Consider the following 17,535-nt stretch of genomic DNA (forward strand, 5'->3'; position numbering starts at 1 on the left):
CATGTCTCCAGCATGAAATGCACAAGATGAGCCGGGCATATCTTGACATAATCAGTCTATGTCAAATGGACAGGGGAACCATTTTGAAGAAGCTTGTACTACCAAAAGATAGGACAATTTGAGCATCAATTTAAAAATAACTGCAATGGATTATTGAGTTTATAATAATACTTAAACAAAAGCAACAACAACACCTCATTGGTCACCTTGGAAGAATAATGGAAATGAAATTAGCATTTTAAAAACTGGTAAATAAAGAGAAAGAATCATTCCTTCCTTTCCTATATAAATTGAACTCAAGTAAACCAAGAAGTCAATAAAGGAAAGCTGCTCTTAATAATAAGGAAATCCTGCTAATAAATAAAAAGAGAAAGAACTTCTGGTAAGGTTTAATCCTACCAGTGTTAATGGATATAACAATGTGAGACTAATTTGTGAAAGACATACAGTAAAATCAATTAGTTTAATGTTTTTTTTGTTTTGTTTTTTTGCGTTATGCGGGCCTCTCACTGTTGTGGCCTCTCCCGTTGCAGAGCACAGGCTCCGGACGCGCAGGCTCAGCGGCCATGGCTCACGGGCCCAGCCGCTCCGCGGCATGTGGGATCTTCCCGGACCGGGGCACGAACCCATGTCCCCTGCATCGGCACGCGGACTCTCAACCACTGCACCACCAGGAAAGCCCTAGTTTAATGTTTAATTTATATTTTGCTATGAGCGTTACTATCATTTTCTAATGGGAAACTTGGTGGACGTTTGTTTTGTTTTGCTTTTCCGTTTTTTTTTTTCCCCAAAATAAATCAGATGCCAAGTGTCTTAAGTAGGCTAATTAACCAGTAAATAGTGAAGGAGATTTAGTCAAACACACAGCTGGGGAGGGCATAATTATCTTAAATTATCTTAAAGAGAAGGTGAGACCCTAAGAGAGCACTTGTAGATATAATTTACTGCTTTAGAAGGAAGAGATGCAGCCCTTGGGTTTTTACCCCTTTTCGGCTCCTATGTCTCATGATATTTCAGAAAATGAGGAGTACTGATGCTAAGCAGCATAAAGGAGGCAGAGAGCAAAGCCACATTGAAGAGAGATTCAATTTTGACTTCTCAGAGGACATTCTCGGAAGAGGCTCTCCTAAGGGAAGAAAAGTAAGGGGCACCTGATGCAGGTGATGACTCTGAGGCCCCAGGAACTTCTGAGCCCAGGTTTAAGGAAGAACTTAAAGAAGAGAACAATTGCTTATGTTTTTGAGAATGGTACAACTGTGTATCTTTAGAAATATCTGTACTTTAAAAAACTGCTATGGAATAAAATATCTAGGAATAAACCTACCTAAGGAGACAAAAGACCTGTATGCAGAAAACTATAAGACGCTGATGAAAGAAATTAAAGATGATACAAACAGATGGAGAGATATACCATGTTCTTGGATTGGAAGAATCAACATTGTGAAAATGACTATACTACCCAAAGCAATCTACAGATTCAATACAATCCCTATCAAACTACCAATGGCATTTTTCACAGAACTAAAACAAAAAATTTCACAATTTGTATGTGGAAACACAAAAGACCCCAAATAGCCAAAGCAATATTGAGAAAAAAACGGAGCTAGAGGAATCAGGCTCCTGGACTTCAGACTATACTACAAAGCTACAATAATCAAGACAGTATGGTACTGGCACAAAAACAGAAATATAGATCAATGGAACAGGATAGAAAGCCCAGAGATAAACCCACACACATATGGTCACCTTATTTTTGATAAAGGAGGCAAGAATATACAGTGGAGAAAAGACAGCCTCTTCAATAGGTGATGCTGGGAAAATTGGACAGCTACATGAAAAAGAATGAAACTAGATCACTCCCTAACACCACATACAAAAATAAACTCAAAATGGATTAAAGACCTAAAGGTAAGGCCAGAAACTATCAAACTCTTAGAGGAAAACATAGGCAGAACACTCTTTGACATAAATCACAGCAAGATCCTTTTTGACCCACCTCCTAGAGAAATGGAAATAAAAACAAAAATAAACAAATGGGACCTGATGAAACTTAAAAGCTTTTACACAGCAAAGGAAACCATAAACAAGACCATGGTTCTGAAGAACCTAGGGGCAGGACAGGAATAAAGACGCAGATGTAGAGAATGGACTTGAGGACACGGGGAGGGGGAAGGGTAACCTGGGACAAAGTGAGAGAGTGGCATGGACTTATACATACTACCATATGTAAAATAGATAGGTAGTGGGAAGCAGCCGCATAGCACAGGGAGATCAGCTTGGTGCTTTGTGACCATCTAGCCGGGTGGGATAGGGAAGATGGGAGGGAGATGTAAGAGGAAGGAGATATGGGGATATATGTATAGCTGATTCACTTTGTTATAAAGCAGAAACTGACACACCATTGTAAAGCAATTATACTCCAATAAAGATGTTTAAAAAAATGCTATGAAACATGTCATTTGGCATTAACTAAACTTGCTTTTAAAGGATCATTTAAATGAAGAAATTATTTCTATATGAAAAGCAGAGAACTTTAAGAAGTTATCTGCACATAATCCAGTAAACGATTTGGAGTGAGGAGATTATAGTTCCAGTTTTGTTAATTAATTAAAACCTGTCTGGGCTCAATTTTCTCATCTATTAAAAAAGTAATATTTCTGCTTCCTTCATAAGCTTTTGGTAATAATTTAGAAGGAGAGTATAGGAAAAAATTTTAACTCATGAAGAATTATATACAGTTTTGAAATAATTAAGAAAACATTTATTGAGTACATGAATACACACTGAATATCAATGAGAGTCTCTATCTTCCAGCTAGGGAATGTTTAATCATAGAATATAACTGATATTTGGTGGCAGCACAACAAAGTTATAGTGAATAAGCACATTAAACCTATTAAGTTCTATAACTATATAATTAGATCTCATGGGGTAGCTGCTTTGCGACATTGTTTTTTTATACACAGATGGACAAACATGGTTATCATGGGATTCAGTTACCTTTGTTTAAGCTTTGACAACCGGGAAAATCCAACAAAGCTTTCTAGTAATAAATACTACTAAGCATATCACTGACCTATGAGTGGTTATCCAAGAGATATTTAACACTGAATCTATACCATATGGTTATTCACAGACAGTGTGAACCTAAGGGTTTCCTAGCCGCAGTTTCCACATCTCTAGGCTTGAATACTAACAGTCCATATCTAAGGGGATTAAATGAATAATGCCCCACAGAAAATATCCAGTAAATGGTAACTATTCTATTATTATGAAAATTTACACTTGACTTCTCTCAATTGAACTGGGTACTTGATTAGTAGTTAAAACCCAAAGTAGTGTTTCCTTTTATATATGTTAAGTGAAGTTGTTACCATGGGAATGGTGAATAAGACAGGAAAAGTCTAGATGAAAGTTGGAACTTACCCTGAATTTTCAACTAGAATATTTTCATAAGGTTTCTTCAAAATTTGCCTGTGTGTGCACATAATCACTTTGGATGATTTCTGCTCTTTCTTTAGATTAACCAATGCATACAAACTCAACCATTCAGACACCTGCTCTTGCTCTGAGCCTTTCCTAAGGCTTTACTACCTCAAATGCCCTTGCTTCTCATATCCGTCCTCCCATGCCTCCTCCAACAAAAATCCTTCCCCAAAGATTTCAGCCTCTTATGACCTTGTCCTCCTGAGTCCCTACATCTTGTAGGGCCTATTTGTTAAAAAAAAAATTGACACCATCATGTTGCTTAATATGTTGGAAAACATTTTCACTGCGTATGTCTTCTTTCTCTATGTAAGAGTATATACTTCTCACCCATCTCTGTATTCTCCTCAGCACCCAGCTAGTACACATACAGTAAACATTTGCTGAATGAAACAAAAATGGAACTGGTCCAGTATAAATCCCAGGATTAGAAAGGAATTTAAACATTATGTACGTCAATTCCTTACCTAGTGCTTCCACCTTTCCATATTCTTTTCGAGAGATTATCTCGGTGTGAATAACTCTTGTAATAGAGGACTCACTACCACTCAAAATTTCTATTTTTAAGAAGTTTTAAACATTAGAAGATTGTTTATTTTGTGGGATACTAGAAATTTAGTATTATTGCAGTTATCTTGGTGTTTATTGTAGTCCCCTTTAGATCTACTCATTGCTGATACAATACTGATAATGGTCAATAATGACTCTATTTATATTACAGCATATTTCAAGGAAAACAAATGCTTGGTCTGCATACTTAAGGGTACTAAGCAGTGGGGGTTAAAAATAGGAACCCCAAAAAATTACTTTTCATGTGATTTGGGATAAATTTCTTTTATCTGTAACAGGACTCCTTCATAAGATTAACGCTAAAACAGCTAATTAATACTAAAATCAAACACTCTATTTTAGAAATGCTAAAAGCAGTTGAGAGAAGGGAAGTGGGAAAGTTAATATTTTAGCTAGTGATTTGGTTGTATATGGAAATTGAGTATTTGGCTATAAAAATTAATAAACTAAATAATTTGCAGCAACAACATTCATGTATTTGGAGGTGTAAGAAAGTTCAGGGGCAAGCACAGAAACCGGTCCATTCGTCTTTTACATGTAAGTTAGAAGATTCCTTAATCAAAAAAAAAGAACCCTATTATATAGGAAGCTAGAGATGGCCTTTGAATTGGTTATGGGAGACTTTTCTTAAAATAAATGTCTTAAGGGCTTCCCTGGTGGCGCAGTGGTTAAGAATCCGCCTGTCAATGCAGGGGACGGGGTTCGAGCCCTGGTCTGGGAAGATCCCACATGCCACGGAGCAACCAAGCCCGTGCACCACAACTACTGAGCCTGTGCTCTAGAGCCCGCGAGCCACAACTACTGAAGCCCGCGTGCCTAGAGCCCGTGCTCTGCAACATGAGAAGCCACTGCAGTGAGAAGTCTGCACACCGCAACGAAGAGTAGTCCCCGCTCCCTGCAACTAGAGGAAAGCCCGCGCACAGCAACGGACACCCAACGCAGCCAAAAATAAATAAATAAAATAAATAAATTTATTAAAAAAAAAACCAAACGTCTTAAGAAGTACTTCTCGGGCTTCATTGGTGGCTCAGTGGTTGACAGTCCGCCTGCCGATGCATAGGACACAGGTTCGTGCCCCGGTCCGGGAAGATCCCACATGCCGCGGAGCGGCTGGGCCCGTGAGCCATGGCCGCTGAGCCTGCGCGTCCGGAGCCTGTGCTCCGCAACGGGAGAGGCCACAACAGTGAGAGGCCCGTGTACCGCAAAAAAAAAAAAAAAAAAAGGAAGTGCTTCTCAATACATTTGAGATGAAAGTCTATTATGAAAAGTCTATTATGATAAGCATGGTTATTGTTCAGTCTTTTATTTCAGGGTTATATAGCTGCAGGCTTAGGATGACCTAGGAAATAGGGAAGAAAGTCAACAATTTGCTGTTGAGCGGGGAAAAAAAAAAAAAGCATTTAGAAAACAGTTATAATTAAATACCAATTTTTTGGTTAAAAATCATGACAATTACTGAAAAGAAAGAAAAAAGAGAAAATAACACTTGCTAAGTACAACAGTAGACACATAAATACAATAGTGAGGAATTCCGGGAATGAAAGAATTAGAAGTGGAGAGAAATAACTTTTAAGATGGACATAAAAACAAGGTGAATTTGCAACAGTAGAAGATTTAGCAGTTTAGTACTATTTTGTTAGAAACAATAAAAGCTATCTATATTTAAATGACAGAATGGAGAGAAAGTGTGAATAATCAACAGTAAACAATAAGACATTCTTTTTGACTTGCAACTGTATTTTCTAAAGTTCTTCTCTGTCACTTTACAACTATTAGAGTTATTCCTGCTGACAAAAGGAGTTGAATCTTACCCAGCAACCTTGGAGCAGTCTGAAATACAATTTGAAAATGAGACAAAACATAAAAGAAAAAAACCAAGAATTAAATATTAAATGGAACATCACTGTAAGTAATGCATACCTAATAATATGAAAAATAAGATGGTGTAAGAAAGAGCAAAATTATTTTTGGTATAAGACTTTTTTCTTGAATAATATATCAGTGTTGGTTTGGCAAGAAAAAAAAAAAAAGAAACACTCCTGATACTAGTATAACCCAGAATGCTTCTTGGGATCTCTTTTTGTTTCTTCAGTGTGCTTATTCTGAAAATGTATCCCAGATCCCAATTTGGATTAACTAATAGCTAAAGAGGTCTGGTATTCCATGAAGAGGTAGCGAATGTACAACTTATTAATCTTTCAATAGCGTCAGAAGGCCAACAAGGCTGGGGTGAGGCATGGGTCAGACCAAAGCAAAGATTTATGGCTGCTGGCACTCCCTGCCATTCTTCTTGTCTGGAAAAAGATGCATTACCTGTTTTGTTTTTTTTTTCTCGTTTTTTTTTTTAATAAGCAGGCCAGCCCTGTCTTCTGGAACCCAACAGGGTGAAAGCTCCAGGAATGCAGAAACTACATGTCCTGCCTCTAGCACAGAGCCCAGCACATAGTAGGTACTGAATCAATATTTGTTAACAGAATGAATATACATCACGTCTGTCGTGTGGCAGACCAACTGAAATGACATCTCACATGATAACCACTGGAACAAATGACCTCCTTGTCTTGGAAGACCTTTTGCCCAGAGCAATCCAAAAGCTTTTATGGCAAGCCTTGGGGTTAGGTTTAAAAGGCCCAGATCAGGCAGAAGCACATTGGCAAGCAGAGTAAGGGGCAGTCAAAGACTGTCCTCAGAGAGCAGCCCCAGGGCCTGCGGGAGTGACGGGAGAATGTGGAGCGGCCCAGATGAGCCTGTGGGTTGTCAGAGACTTGTAGGCCCCAGAAATCGATGTCAGTAGTTGAGTGTTTACAGTCCTCTTTAATTAAAAGGTTATTTGACAACCTGAGATGGGAAGCAAAAAGATATCCTCTAGAGTGTATTTCAAGAGCCCTGAGGAGTGCTAAATAAAGTCAAAGGAAATGTGATAACAACCCAGAAAGGAACCTGGGTCCTTTTTACAACTGCTCCCTGACACAGGGTCACACTGGTAACCTTCACTACGGAGATGCTAATGGAGATACGGGCTTTATTCATCCATCCCATTTACTATACCACATGTTCTATGCCTTGCAGCTGGAGTAAGACTGGCTCTGACCTCTGTAGGCTTGAATGATACAAGTTGTTTTCCCTTTAATCCTAAGGATACACTGTTCTGAAGGAGGAGAATTTTCAACAGAAAAGTGTTTGAAGGTGAGCAGAAAGGTTGGTTGGAAATTATTAGTTGATAAATTATTATAAGAACAAAAACCAAAAGCATACGGGAAGCCAAGAGAAAATTATCCAAACAAAAATGAAGGTAACATAGAGAAGAGATAGGGAAGAAACCAAAGATAGGGAGACAAATTAAAGATTTTATACTTTTTGCTGCATCTTTCTTTTTATTCCCCACTAATAAGAATCTGGTTTAGATAGCTTAGGTGTGAAAGTCAACTAGGCATGTATAGACTAATACAGGTCAAACTTCTAAATAATGATTCCCACAAACAGAAAGCCACACTTGGAGGAGGAGGGCTAATTCTTCTTCAGAAAAAGAGATGATTCTGTAATTATAAAAACTGCCAATTAGTGAGTGTCCACTATGCCACCAGGCACAACACAGATGTTTTATATTCATTTTCACTACCTTTTATGGTGTGTATTATCATGTGCTTAACAGATAACAAAACTAAGAGGTTAAGTAACTTGCTCAAGGTCACAAAGAAAAGAAGAGGCGAATTCTAACCTACTTCTCTGACTCAGTTTGAATTTTTTTCCCACGATACTACCTATAACATTTATTTGTTTAGTGACCGAAGAGTGACAATATTAGATTTCTCTTTAGGGAGCAATTTCCCAAGACTGTATTTTCCATTTAGCTGTGCCTGAATTATTGATTTGTTTATAATTGTTATCCTTTACCATAAAGATCTATGTTCAATCTGGGGAATAAGAAGCCTATTAGAATGATAGTTTTCTTCATGACAACTGTATCATATATCAATTAAAATGAACATAACTGGGCTTCCCTGGTGGCGCAGTGGTTAAGAACTTGCCTGCCAATGCAGGGGACATGGGTTCGAGCCCTGGTCTGGGAAGATTCCACATGCTGCAGAGCAACTAAGCCTGTGTGCCACAACTACTGAAGCCTGTGCGCCTAGAGCCCGTGCTCCACAACAAGAGAAGCCACCGCAATGAGAAGCCCATGCACGACAACAAAGACCCAATGCAGCCAAAAATAAATTAATTAATTTTAAAAAAATGAACATAGCTTCCTAACAGCCTGGGCAGGTGTTGCTAAGTACTATAATACTATACTCAACAACTGTGAGAATCTTGAGAAAAATTACAAATGATAAGCCAGGCGAGCTGCTGTTTCTGAATCAATGCATCCTGCAAAAACACTTCAAAAATCTCAGGATACAGTACTGAATGCATGTACGAACACAGCACCAAAGAAAAAGGAGGTGAGGAGAAGACTAGCTAGAATATGAGCAAAGCAATAGGAAGCAGAATTAGGGAGTAGTCTCTTGAAGGATGAAGTTCCCCTGGTATCAGGTGTACATCAAATTTTACAATTTCTAAGTAGCCTCAAAAATCAAAAAGTCCCACAGAATATGTCTTTAATTATCCAGTTAAAGAAGGAAGAAAGCATCTGCTTTTCCTTCTTAAAATTTATAATTAACACAGGGCAAGGGATCACAGCCTCCCCTAGTAGAGCAATGACCTCCAATAACATGTCGTTTCTCTGGTTACAATGAAGAATCTTTCTTGCTGTCTTTTTGACAAAAATTGTTCACGTGTTATTGGCATGGTACCAGAGGAAAAAAGATGCACTGAGCTGAGTGTCTAGTAACTTCTTTTAATTTTAAAATCAAGTAGCAATTATAGTAAAATCTCATAAACTATTGACCTTTCCCCCTCATCCTCAACTGTGCCCAAACATTTTGAAAAACAGAACCAACAGATGCACAGAGACTTTCATCACAAATCCTTAGAACACCTAAAACCTCACGGAAGAAGGAAGAGAGACTAGGTGGGGCAGAGAGCTTGAAAGCTGGAGGGACTGAGGTATGAAAAAAACCGTGATAGATTTCATGTCTGGGTGGAGGAAGGAAGTCCTCAAAATTTTCACTTCTACTTCCTCTCAACTAGACTAGATCAGTGGTTCTCAACTTTGGCTGACATTGACAACACTTAGGCAGGTTTTACTGCCTGGGCACCACCTCCTAGAAATTCTGATTTAATTAGTCTTGTGTAAGGTTCAGCCATCTGAATGCTTTAGAAACTCCCCAGGTGATCCTAATGTGCAGAGAGGGTTGAGAACCGCTGCCTAAATAATTCAGAGATAGGAATAAATGCAAACCACATGGGCAAAGTTCTAACCGTTTTCACCTCACCAGGAGAAAAAAAATCCTGAGATCTCAAAATATCAGAACCTGAGAATATCACTAAACAATAGCAATAAACAATAGCAATAAACCTTCCTTCCTTCCAAGCAAAGGAAAGGAGGTAGAAGAATTTTGTGTGAATCTTTTCTCTGTCCCACTCCTGTAGGAAAGCAATTTTTCTCAGCAGTATACATTGTGCTAATCATTAGACTAGGTACCAGGTACACACAGGAGCATGAAGTCAATTCACAAATGAGGAAACAGCCTCAGAGACGCGAAGGAGCTTCCCTAAGGCCAAAGAACAAGGAACGAAGACAGAACTCGATCCCAGATCTGTCCCAAGTCCAAAGCTTTTTCTCATTTCCGTATCTTCTGGAACACTTCTTTGCACTGGCCAACTTAACTGGTACTGGGACAGAGTGTAACTTTAGCAACATTTTCCACTGCAGGACCTTGAAGAGTTCACTCTAAGGAACTTAATCCATAGCTCTCCTGGCAATTAGCAATCTGACATTGACAGCAAACAGGTAAAAGAGAGAAATATAAAGTAAGGTTGGAGGGGCAGGTAGGAGACTAATGGTAAAGGATCTTGAATGCCAAGTAAAGAGTTTGCAATGTATGAATGTACTAGTTAATTAACAAATCTACAGGTATTGAGGATATGCCCTGTGTTGGGCAGAGAGAACACTCTAAGGCCTAGACAATAGGGAGATATTGGAGGTTTTAGAGTTACTGTATCTAAGTGGCAATCTAATATGCCAAACCAGAAAACAAACTACAAGTAAAAAGAAAACATATAAAACACTCCTTTCTCATGGTATAATTAGGAAAAAGACAACAACCCAGAAACATTATAGATAAATCCATGTAAGACATTTACCATTCTCAAAAAATAAACTTTGAAAAGAAATTAGGGTTTTCAAGCCAAATCCTTTATGTTATTTTTTATTTTTTGTTACAGCTTTCATAGAATTTTTCCAAAGGATGAATTTAGTAGCTGATAAAATACAACTCTCCCACCCACGGCAGATGGTCAGTATGACATCTTAGGATTGGAGTCGGTTATTAGCATATGTTGGAGTTAACAATAAAAAACTTAATGGATTATTAGTTCCCTTCAAGGCAGAAAGCATATTCTCCAGTTTAAAGGAACAAATTTAAAAATCAGAAAAGAAAAATGGAAACCATTTTAGTCTCCCATAAAGCCAAATAATTAGTTAAAACTCTGTATTTAGATTACATATGCAAATTAATAGGAAAAAATATATAAAGCTGAATGAAAAAGGAAAGGCTAGCTTACTTTTCTTTATTACTCCAATAGGATGATTTCATACTTTTCATATTTTTAAAAAACAACTTGCTTTTCTCCACTTTAAAGGGATATTTAAAATTAAGATAATTTAAACTCTTACAAACAAATGTATACCCTTTATTTCCTGTATATCTGAACTTCCTACTGGAAGTTTCCAGCGTTTTAAAGAATTTAAGGCATCAAGAAGGTTGGCATTTGGAATGGCACAAGAATGCATTTTACATGACATTAAGCAAATCAACTCAATGTAATAGTTACTTTATATTTATTATATCAAATATGTAATTATCCTAGTATTTATTTTCATCATACAGCAATTTTAGCCATACTTTTTAATCCTATGTGAGTGTATATGTGCATGTGCACATATGTGTGTATGATTACATGTGGTGATAAACTGATATACATGTTCATTTTTACTCTGGTTCCATTTTCATGATTTCTTGATTCGGCGGGGGGTGTGATCAGAGACTACAAGTAAAGATAAAACTCATAGTCTCTATGAGTTAGTAGCTTTTGATTTCTTTTAAAAAAGCTTTCAAAGATCTTGTACCTTTTTATTCTTGAAAATGATTAGGACAATGGCTCATTACATACCATAATCTGTGATTTTACAGGACACCAAATACAGCTCTTTCAGGTTTTGTCCTTCCTTTGCAATGACCTCCACACACCTAAAACACATACAAAAAATGGTGAGTTACACTAATGCGTTTCAAGTTAAATTAGCAAGAGTTTGGCCAGGACTATAACAGGAAGAGGTCAGCGTTTGATGAATGCCACAGCTCTCTCCTTTCAACAAACCTCTTTCAAGGTGTTTGAGGAAAAGGTATTATATTCCCTGCTTTAAACTCAAGTGCTCTAATACCTAAATGACTTTAATTAAATACATTTATGACTAGCACATCTTTTAAAACCACAGTGATGAAAGAGAGATATTCCTGTAAGAGTAGTGTTACATTTGGTAATAAAGGATTAGTAAACATGTGCTATATAATGGACATATGTTATTTACATTAAAAATAATGTAATTAAAGTGTAGAATATAGACAGATGGTCATTATAAAAGAATGGTAATGTTGTTCATGGTTTAATTATTAATGATGGACTTTGATAACACTGAAGTACACATTTTGTGAAATTTTATTCAAAATAAAAATGTTTTAAAAATCTGTAACACTGATTAAAGATGAAAGAAAAATCGTACACATAAGAACTTTAAAATCTTTTACTTTAAAATGTTTTACCCTTAACATTTTAAATGAATTGTTGTATACATATAGGCCATATTCATAATATAGATACAGATGTGTAAGATTTAAAGTCTTTTCTGGTTTCATTTCAGTTAAAAGGTTTTTGAATGGTGTACTCTGCCCTAATGGCCGTAGTGGAACATGTAGTACAGAATTGAATGAACTTCGAAAACAATGATTAACAGTGTGGCTCAGTCCCCTGAATTATCAGAAAAACCTGTACAGTCAAACTGACACATTGGCAGATGCATCCTTCAATGCAGCTCCTGTTTTAATCTTTATAAATAACAGTTAAGTAAAAGGGTAAAAGCAAAAAGAGTCATTAACCTTTTCTAGAAAGTAAGGATCAAGTAATTTGATACCTATGTGTGTAATCCATCAAAAAATTACTGAGTATCCATCTCTGTCTTCCAGATATTTTATTTGCTGTCTGGCTTATTTGTAAGTATCTTCATAAAATGTCAGGAAATTTTATACAATTTTACTTCACATAATTTATTACTGAAGGTTAAATTAATTATAGAGGAGACATATTTTTCTTTTAAAAATATTTTTATAGAATATTGTTTTAATGGAATGATAAACATTTCTAAGTTCCTCAGAATAACTGAATAAACATTTTTTTGGCTATTAAAAAAAAAAAGGTATATGATAAAAATGGGTAAGCTCTTCCATGGTTACAACAGAAAACTTAAAACAGTAACAATGTAATTATGATTGATACAGGTTATTATGAAGGGAAATTTTTAAATCTAATTCCGTGTCATTTCGCTTTACTGTAATATTTGAATAAAGCCATAAAAAAGGGAAAATAAAACATTACAGGCAACAACCATGTTTTACATATGACTTTAAAAACTAATTTTCACATACTAAGGATAAAAATAAAGGCCCTAGATGATTATATTATAAATAGTTAATAAAAAGTCTACTTTCTACTGTATCAAATATGCATAGCTCTCTGTCCTCCTCCATCACCTACCAAAAAAGTTAGCAGATCCAACATTTTGTATGACCACCACAAAATGAAATGAGTTAGTGCAGAAATAATGTTCATATCATTTATTTTGTTCTCATGGTCTTTTCAAATAGTTCAAAACACCTGATTTTACATCTGATTATGGAAAAACTCTAAGCAAATACAATATTCTATTTGTGTTCCTGCCACTAGATTCTATATTAATAGGTATGCTACAAGCACACGAGAACATTAAAGACACACAGAGCAGACTACAGACAGCAAACACAAATTGATTTCAGTGTACAAGCCAGATCAAATGCTATTTCATAGGCAACAAAAACCGGTATTCACATAAAATCAGATAATCAATCACTGGATAAAAACTGTCCTAAAACTGATGAAAGGCCATGAGCATCAGGTTTCCTCCCTACATGACAGAGAAAGTTATGAATAGATATTACACATATATTTAGCTTACTCAAGAGGCAATAGCCAAGAGAAAACATGTGATTAAGAAATAAAAAACAGTACAGTACATATCTTTTAGAGGAAAAAAAAGAGAAACATAAGAGAAAAGCACTTTGCTTTTACAAAGGATCACCTAGGATTTTTGTTCTTTTGTTTAAATGTTTTTTAAATTAATTAATTATTTTAAAAATAAGGAATGCTTCATGAATTTGTGTGTCATTCTTGCGCAGGGACCATGCTAATCTTCTCTGTATCATTCCAATTTTAGTGTATGTGCTGCTGAAGCAAGCACTTGCTCTGTTTTTAAAAGTCCAGTTACGGGCTTCCCTGGTGGCGCGGTGGTTGAGAGCCCTCCTGCCGATGCAAGAGACACGGGTTCGTGCCCCGGTCCGGGAGGATCCCACGTGCCGCGGAGCGGCTGGACCTGTGGGCTGTGGCCGCTGGGCCTGCGCGTCCGGAGCCTGTGCTCCGCAGCGGTGGAGGGCCCGCGTACCACAAAAAGAAAAAAGTTCAGTCACATAAGGTTTTCCAAATACTTTTAATTACCCTGTAATCACAGCCAGTGTGCTAGAAGTTATGCACAACATAAAACTATTCCGCAAATAGGAATTCATGGAGGAAAAAAAGTATTCCCTGGAAGATTTTTAGCAAAAATTATTTTTTAAATTTAAATATCACATATTTCATGGATGTGATATTTGAGAAGTCCCAAGTTCTGTGAACCTGGACTGAAACTCAATATCATATTAACACACAAAATTGAGTGGTTCAAATAAATAGGTAAAATAGCTATTTTTTTTGAGAGTTGAAAATGCAAGTGGTTTATATTATCCTGTTACTGCAAATTGGTGAAAATGGAACCCCACATCAGGTCCCTGGCTAGTGTCTTAAGTGCTGTGGTTAGTCTAGGCCTACCTAGTTTCCCAGGCAGCTTGTAGTGATAGCAAGTCATGATGAGAGACCACGCTGGTGACTGTCCTTTCCTTCTAAAACTTTTAGAGTCCATTCTAGAGTATATTTACAGGAGGTACCCTAACACAAGTCTATTGATCACATTTACTCTAAATCTACTCTGTTTCAAGAGTCTTGGCTTTAGTCGTGGCCTTTAGTGTATTAACATCAGAGAATTTCCCAGTTCAGTGCATAGGCTGTATGCAGGCAACAAACAAGGCTTAGTAATTATGTATACCTTTTGACTACAGGTATTCATGTAAATTTTTAAGGGGTATTAAAAATGATACCAAAAAAAGGGAGGAATGTTTGCAAAGTCATAGTCTGTGAGGAGAGTGAAAGAACCAAAGACCACATTTAAAACCTTTGCTTCTCCATCCCCTCTCCTATTCACAGATATCAAATAGGAGAATATGCATTAATCTCAGTGATTAATTATAGTTTTGTCCCTAGGGGTAAGCCATGAATTCCTAAACTCAGAATCCAGAATTCAAAATTTTCCCATTATCCCCCTACCCGTCCCCACCATCCCTAAGGATAAACCTCAGAATACCATACGACCAACATTTTCTATGGGTCAGTGCATTCGAAGATTTTCTATTTCATGCATGACAACCTAAGGAATTACAAAACTTGGGAAAAGAACAATATCCTTAGGGAAAGTAATAATCTATAAGATTATTAAGAACAAATTCATAATATAGGAATATGGCATAGTGGAAAAATGCAGAATATCAAATATTGTTAAAGTAGCCCATGAACATCAAACACAAGCCTACTAAACCACCTTTCTGAGCTCTGAGAAACAAGAGGAGACATGCTTTAACAAGAGTGAATAAAGAATCAGAAGACATACATTCTATTTTCACCTGCATGAAACCACAGAACAACCCCTATCTTCTTCGAACTCCCACATCATCATTCTTTATAAAAATGAGGGCCTATATGAAAAATTTATCCAAATGAAATGTCCTAGGTTCATTTAAATATATTTTAGTTCATTCTGAATTGCCTCCCCTCAGATTATTTTCTTGCTTTTATGTTTTGGCAGGGTTCTGAAGAGAATTAAAAAATTGCAACCACTGTAAATTCCTGAGTAACAGCTGTTGAGTACATATATGTATAAACTCCGTTAGAACAGTGAAAAGGGCCAGAAAACCTGCTCCAAAGTATCCAAAGCGTCCAGAATTATTTTTTATAATAATGTGATTTTATGCTCACTTGCTTTTGATGATGTTCTAAAATGCACCTAAAACATTTGATGAAATATGAAAAACAGTAAAAAGATACTTTTGTGATCAACATAGGGTTTTTTTTTCTTAAAAAAGAGAAGGCATTACTTAGTTTCAGTGGAGGGAAAAATCTGTCTCCCTAGCAATAGATTCCTGGTAACCTGATTTACGTGAAGGGTAAAGGTTAATGAATTAAGCTGTGTAAGCTTCAAAACTATCAAAGGAATTCAAAAGAGCCTTGAATTATAGAAAACAATGGCCATTCTACATACATATCAAATTTTTATGTTTTTTGTCTCCAACTCAAAAGCTGGAACATGGCATTAGTGACAATTGAAAAGAACTAATGAGGAAATATGACTACATTGCTTGCAAAGAGGAGTGTCCTAGGAGACCTTGTTACTGTTTGTGATGTGTTTCAAATCCAAATGAAGCTAATTGGAGCTGCCAGACACTGGTTTGCAAATCTCACTTTAAAGGACAGGCTCAATCACCCTAGAGGTGTGAAAAGAAATGTCCCCATTAGAGATGCATTAGTATGTGGCTTGGTGAATTTCTAAATAAACTTTAGGATGTTCTTTCCTAAGTCATTTTATATTTGAATAATAGATATATCTTCAAGCAGAAGAAAAAATGCAACAAGACAAAAACAACCCTACAGATTTAAAACAAAAAGTATGAACAGTGCTATAAAGTAATTGGCAAATAAGTGCAACAGGGAGCTAAGTATGTTTAAAGTAGAATAAACACGTAGATCAAACGTTAAAACTCCTGAAACACAAACACATCATAAAAGTGATCTATTTGGGGGTTTTAGAAATAGAACTTAATTTTCATCATTTCCTGAAACTAGACAAGCCAACAAGCCACTCTGTGTTATATAGATTGTAAGTGGGTAAAAGCAGAAGAGCCTGCAACACACACACACACACACACACACACACACACATGAAAAGGAATAAAAAGGATTTACAAGATCTAAAGAGAGAAACAAGGGAGCAAACTTGGTCCAATTCTGTGCTACAAAAGCTCATTGTGACTAACTCATATACGGGTCATTTAAATGATAGCAGAGGTCACCAAAACACAATTTGGCATCTTACACAAAGAATATTGATATTTGACTGATTTTTCTAAAGCCCCAAATCGAGTTTTACTGACATATAGTCTAATCCCAGTGCAGCAAATGAATGGACATGATTTATAGGTATACCCTGCTTTCAGAATGTGCACTATATAACAGATTTCTATGTTAAAAAAAGATAAATTTACAGTTAAACATTTACAAGATGAATCAATTCAAGAATTTACTAACAGTACCTTTCCCGTTATATGTGAATATAATTTCATTTATAAACATTCCATTCATAGGTACTTTTCTTAGTAACACGACACCTTAACATTACATAGCATGCAGTGGTTATTTTTATCTTTAACTTAAAGAAATGTACATAATGACAAATGAAAGCCTATTTTGAGAAAGTGATACATGGCCTCATATTGATACGTTGAGCACCCTTTGTATTTCATGGTACACTTTCTTGTAAACGTTCTTCTATTCCATCCCTTTAACAGCACAGTATCAAATGTATGCTTAAGTCAATTTTTCATGCAAACATCTAAAGATAATCTCATAAAAGAGATGTTCACTGCAAGAGAGATTTTTTTAAAAGGATGACTTGCAATTAAAATGCTAAAGCGTTCACTCAAAACACAATATATCTCAGGGACAAAGACTAGGAGTGACATGCAAAATGTCACCAGCTCCACCAGTTACAATTCTCTTGGGATATTCATTAAGTTCTCACTTACCAAATGTTATTCTCTGGAAAGCCAAAATCTGATTAGTGAATCCAAGATTAATTTAGGTAGCTGCTACTTAAACAGTGGAAAACTGATGCCCATTTTGTCACACAGAGATAGTGAAAGATTACACAAT

The 17,535-nt window shown here is 36.4% G+C and overlaps 1 protein-coding gene and 1 non-coding gene across 2 annotated transcripts in view; both read right to left on the minus strand.

The window, feature by feature from the left end:
• Positions 1-17,535, minus strand: part of FBXL17 (F-box and leucine rich repeat protein 17) — a 475,771-nt gene that overhangs the window by 149,638 nt on the left and 308,598 nt on the right. Inside the window, exon 7 of the mRNA XM_029219153.1 lies at positions 11,329-11,405. Coding sequence (XP_029074986.1) covers positions 11,329-11,405 — 77 coding nt within the window. The remainder of the gene's footprint in view (positions 1-11,328; positions 11,406-17,535) is intronic.
• LOC114893549 lies at positions 13,599-13,705 on the minus strand. The gene has a single exon (XR_003792966.1). It is a non-coding gene; the product is annotated as a U6 spliceosomal RNA (small nuclear RNA).

The sequence above is a fragment of the Monodon monoceros genome, unplaced genomic scaffold (assembly GCF_005190385.1).
Source record: "Monodon monoceros isolate NGI ecotype Baffin Bay Population unplaced genomic scaffold, NGI_Narwhal_1 Super_Scaffold_12, whole genome shotgun sequence".
Lineage (NCBI taxonomy): Eukaryota > Metazoa > Chordata > Mammalia > Artiodactyla > Monodontidae > Monodon > Monodon monoceros.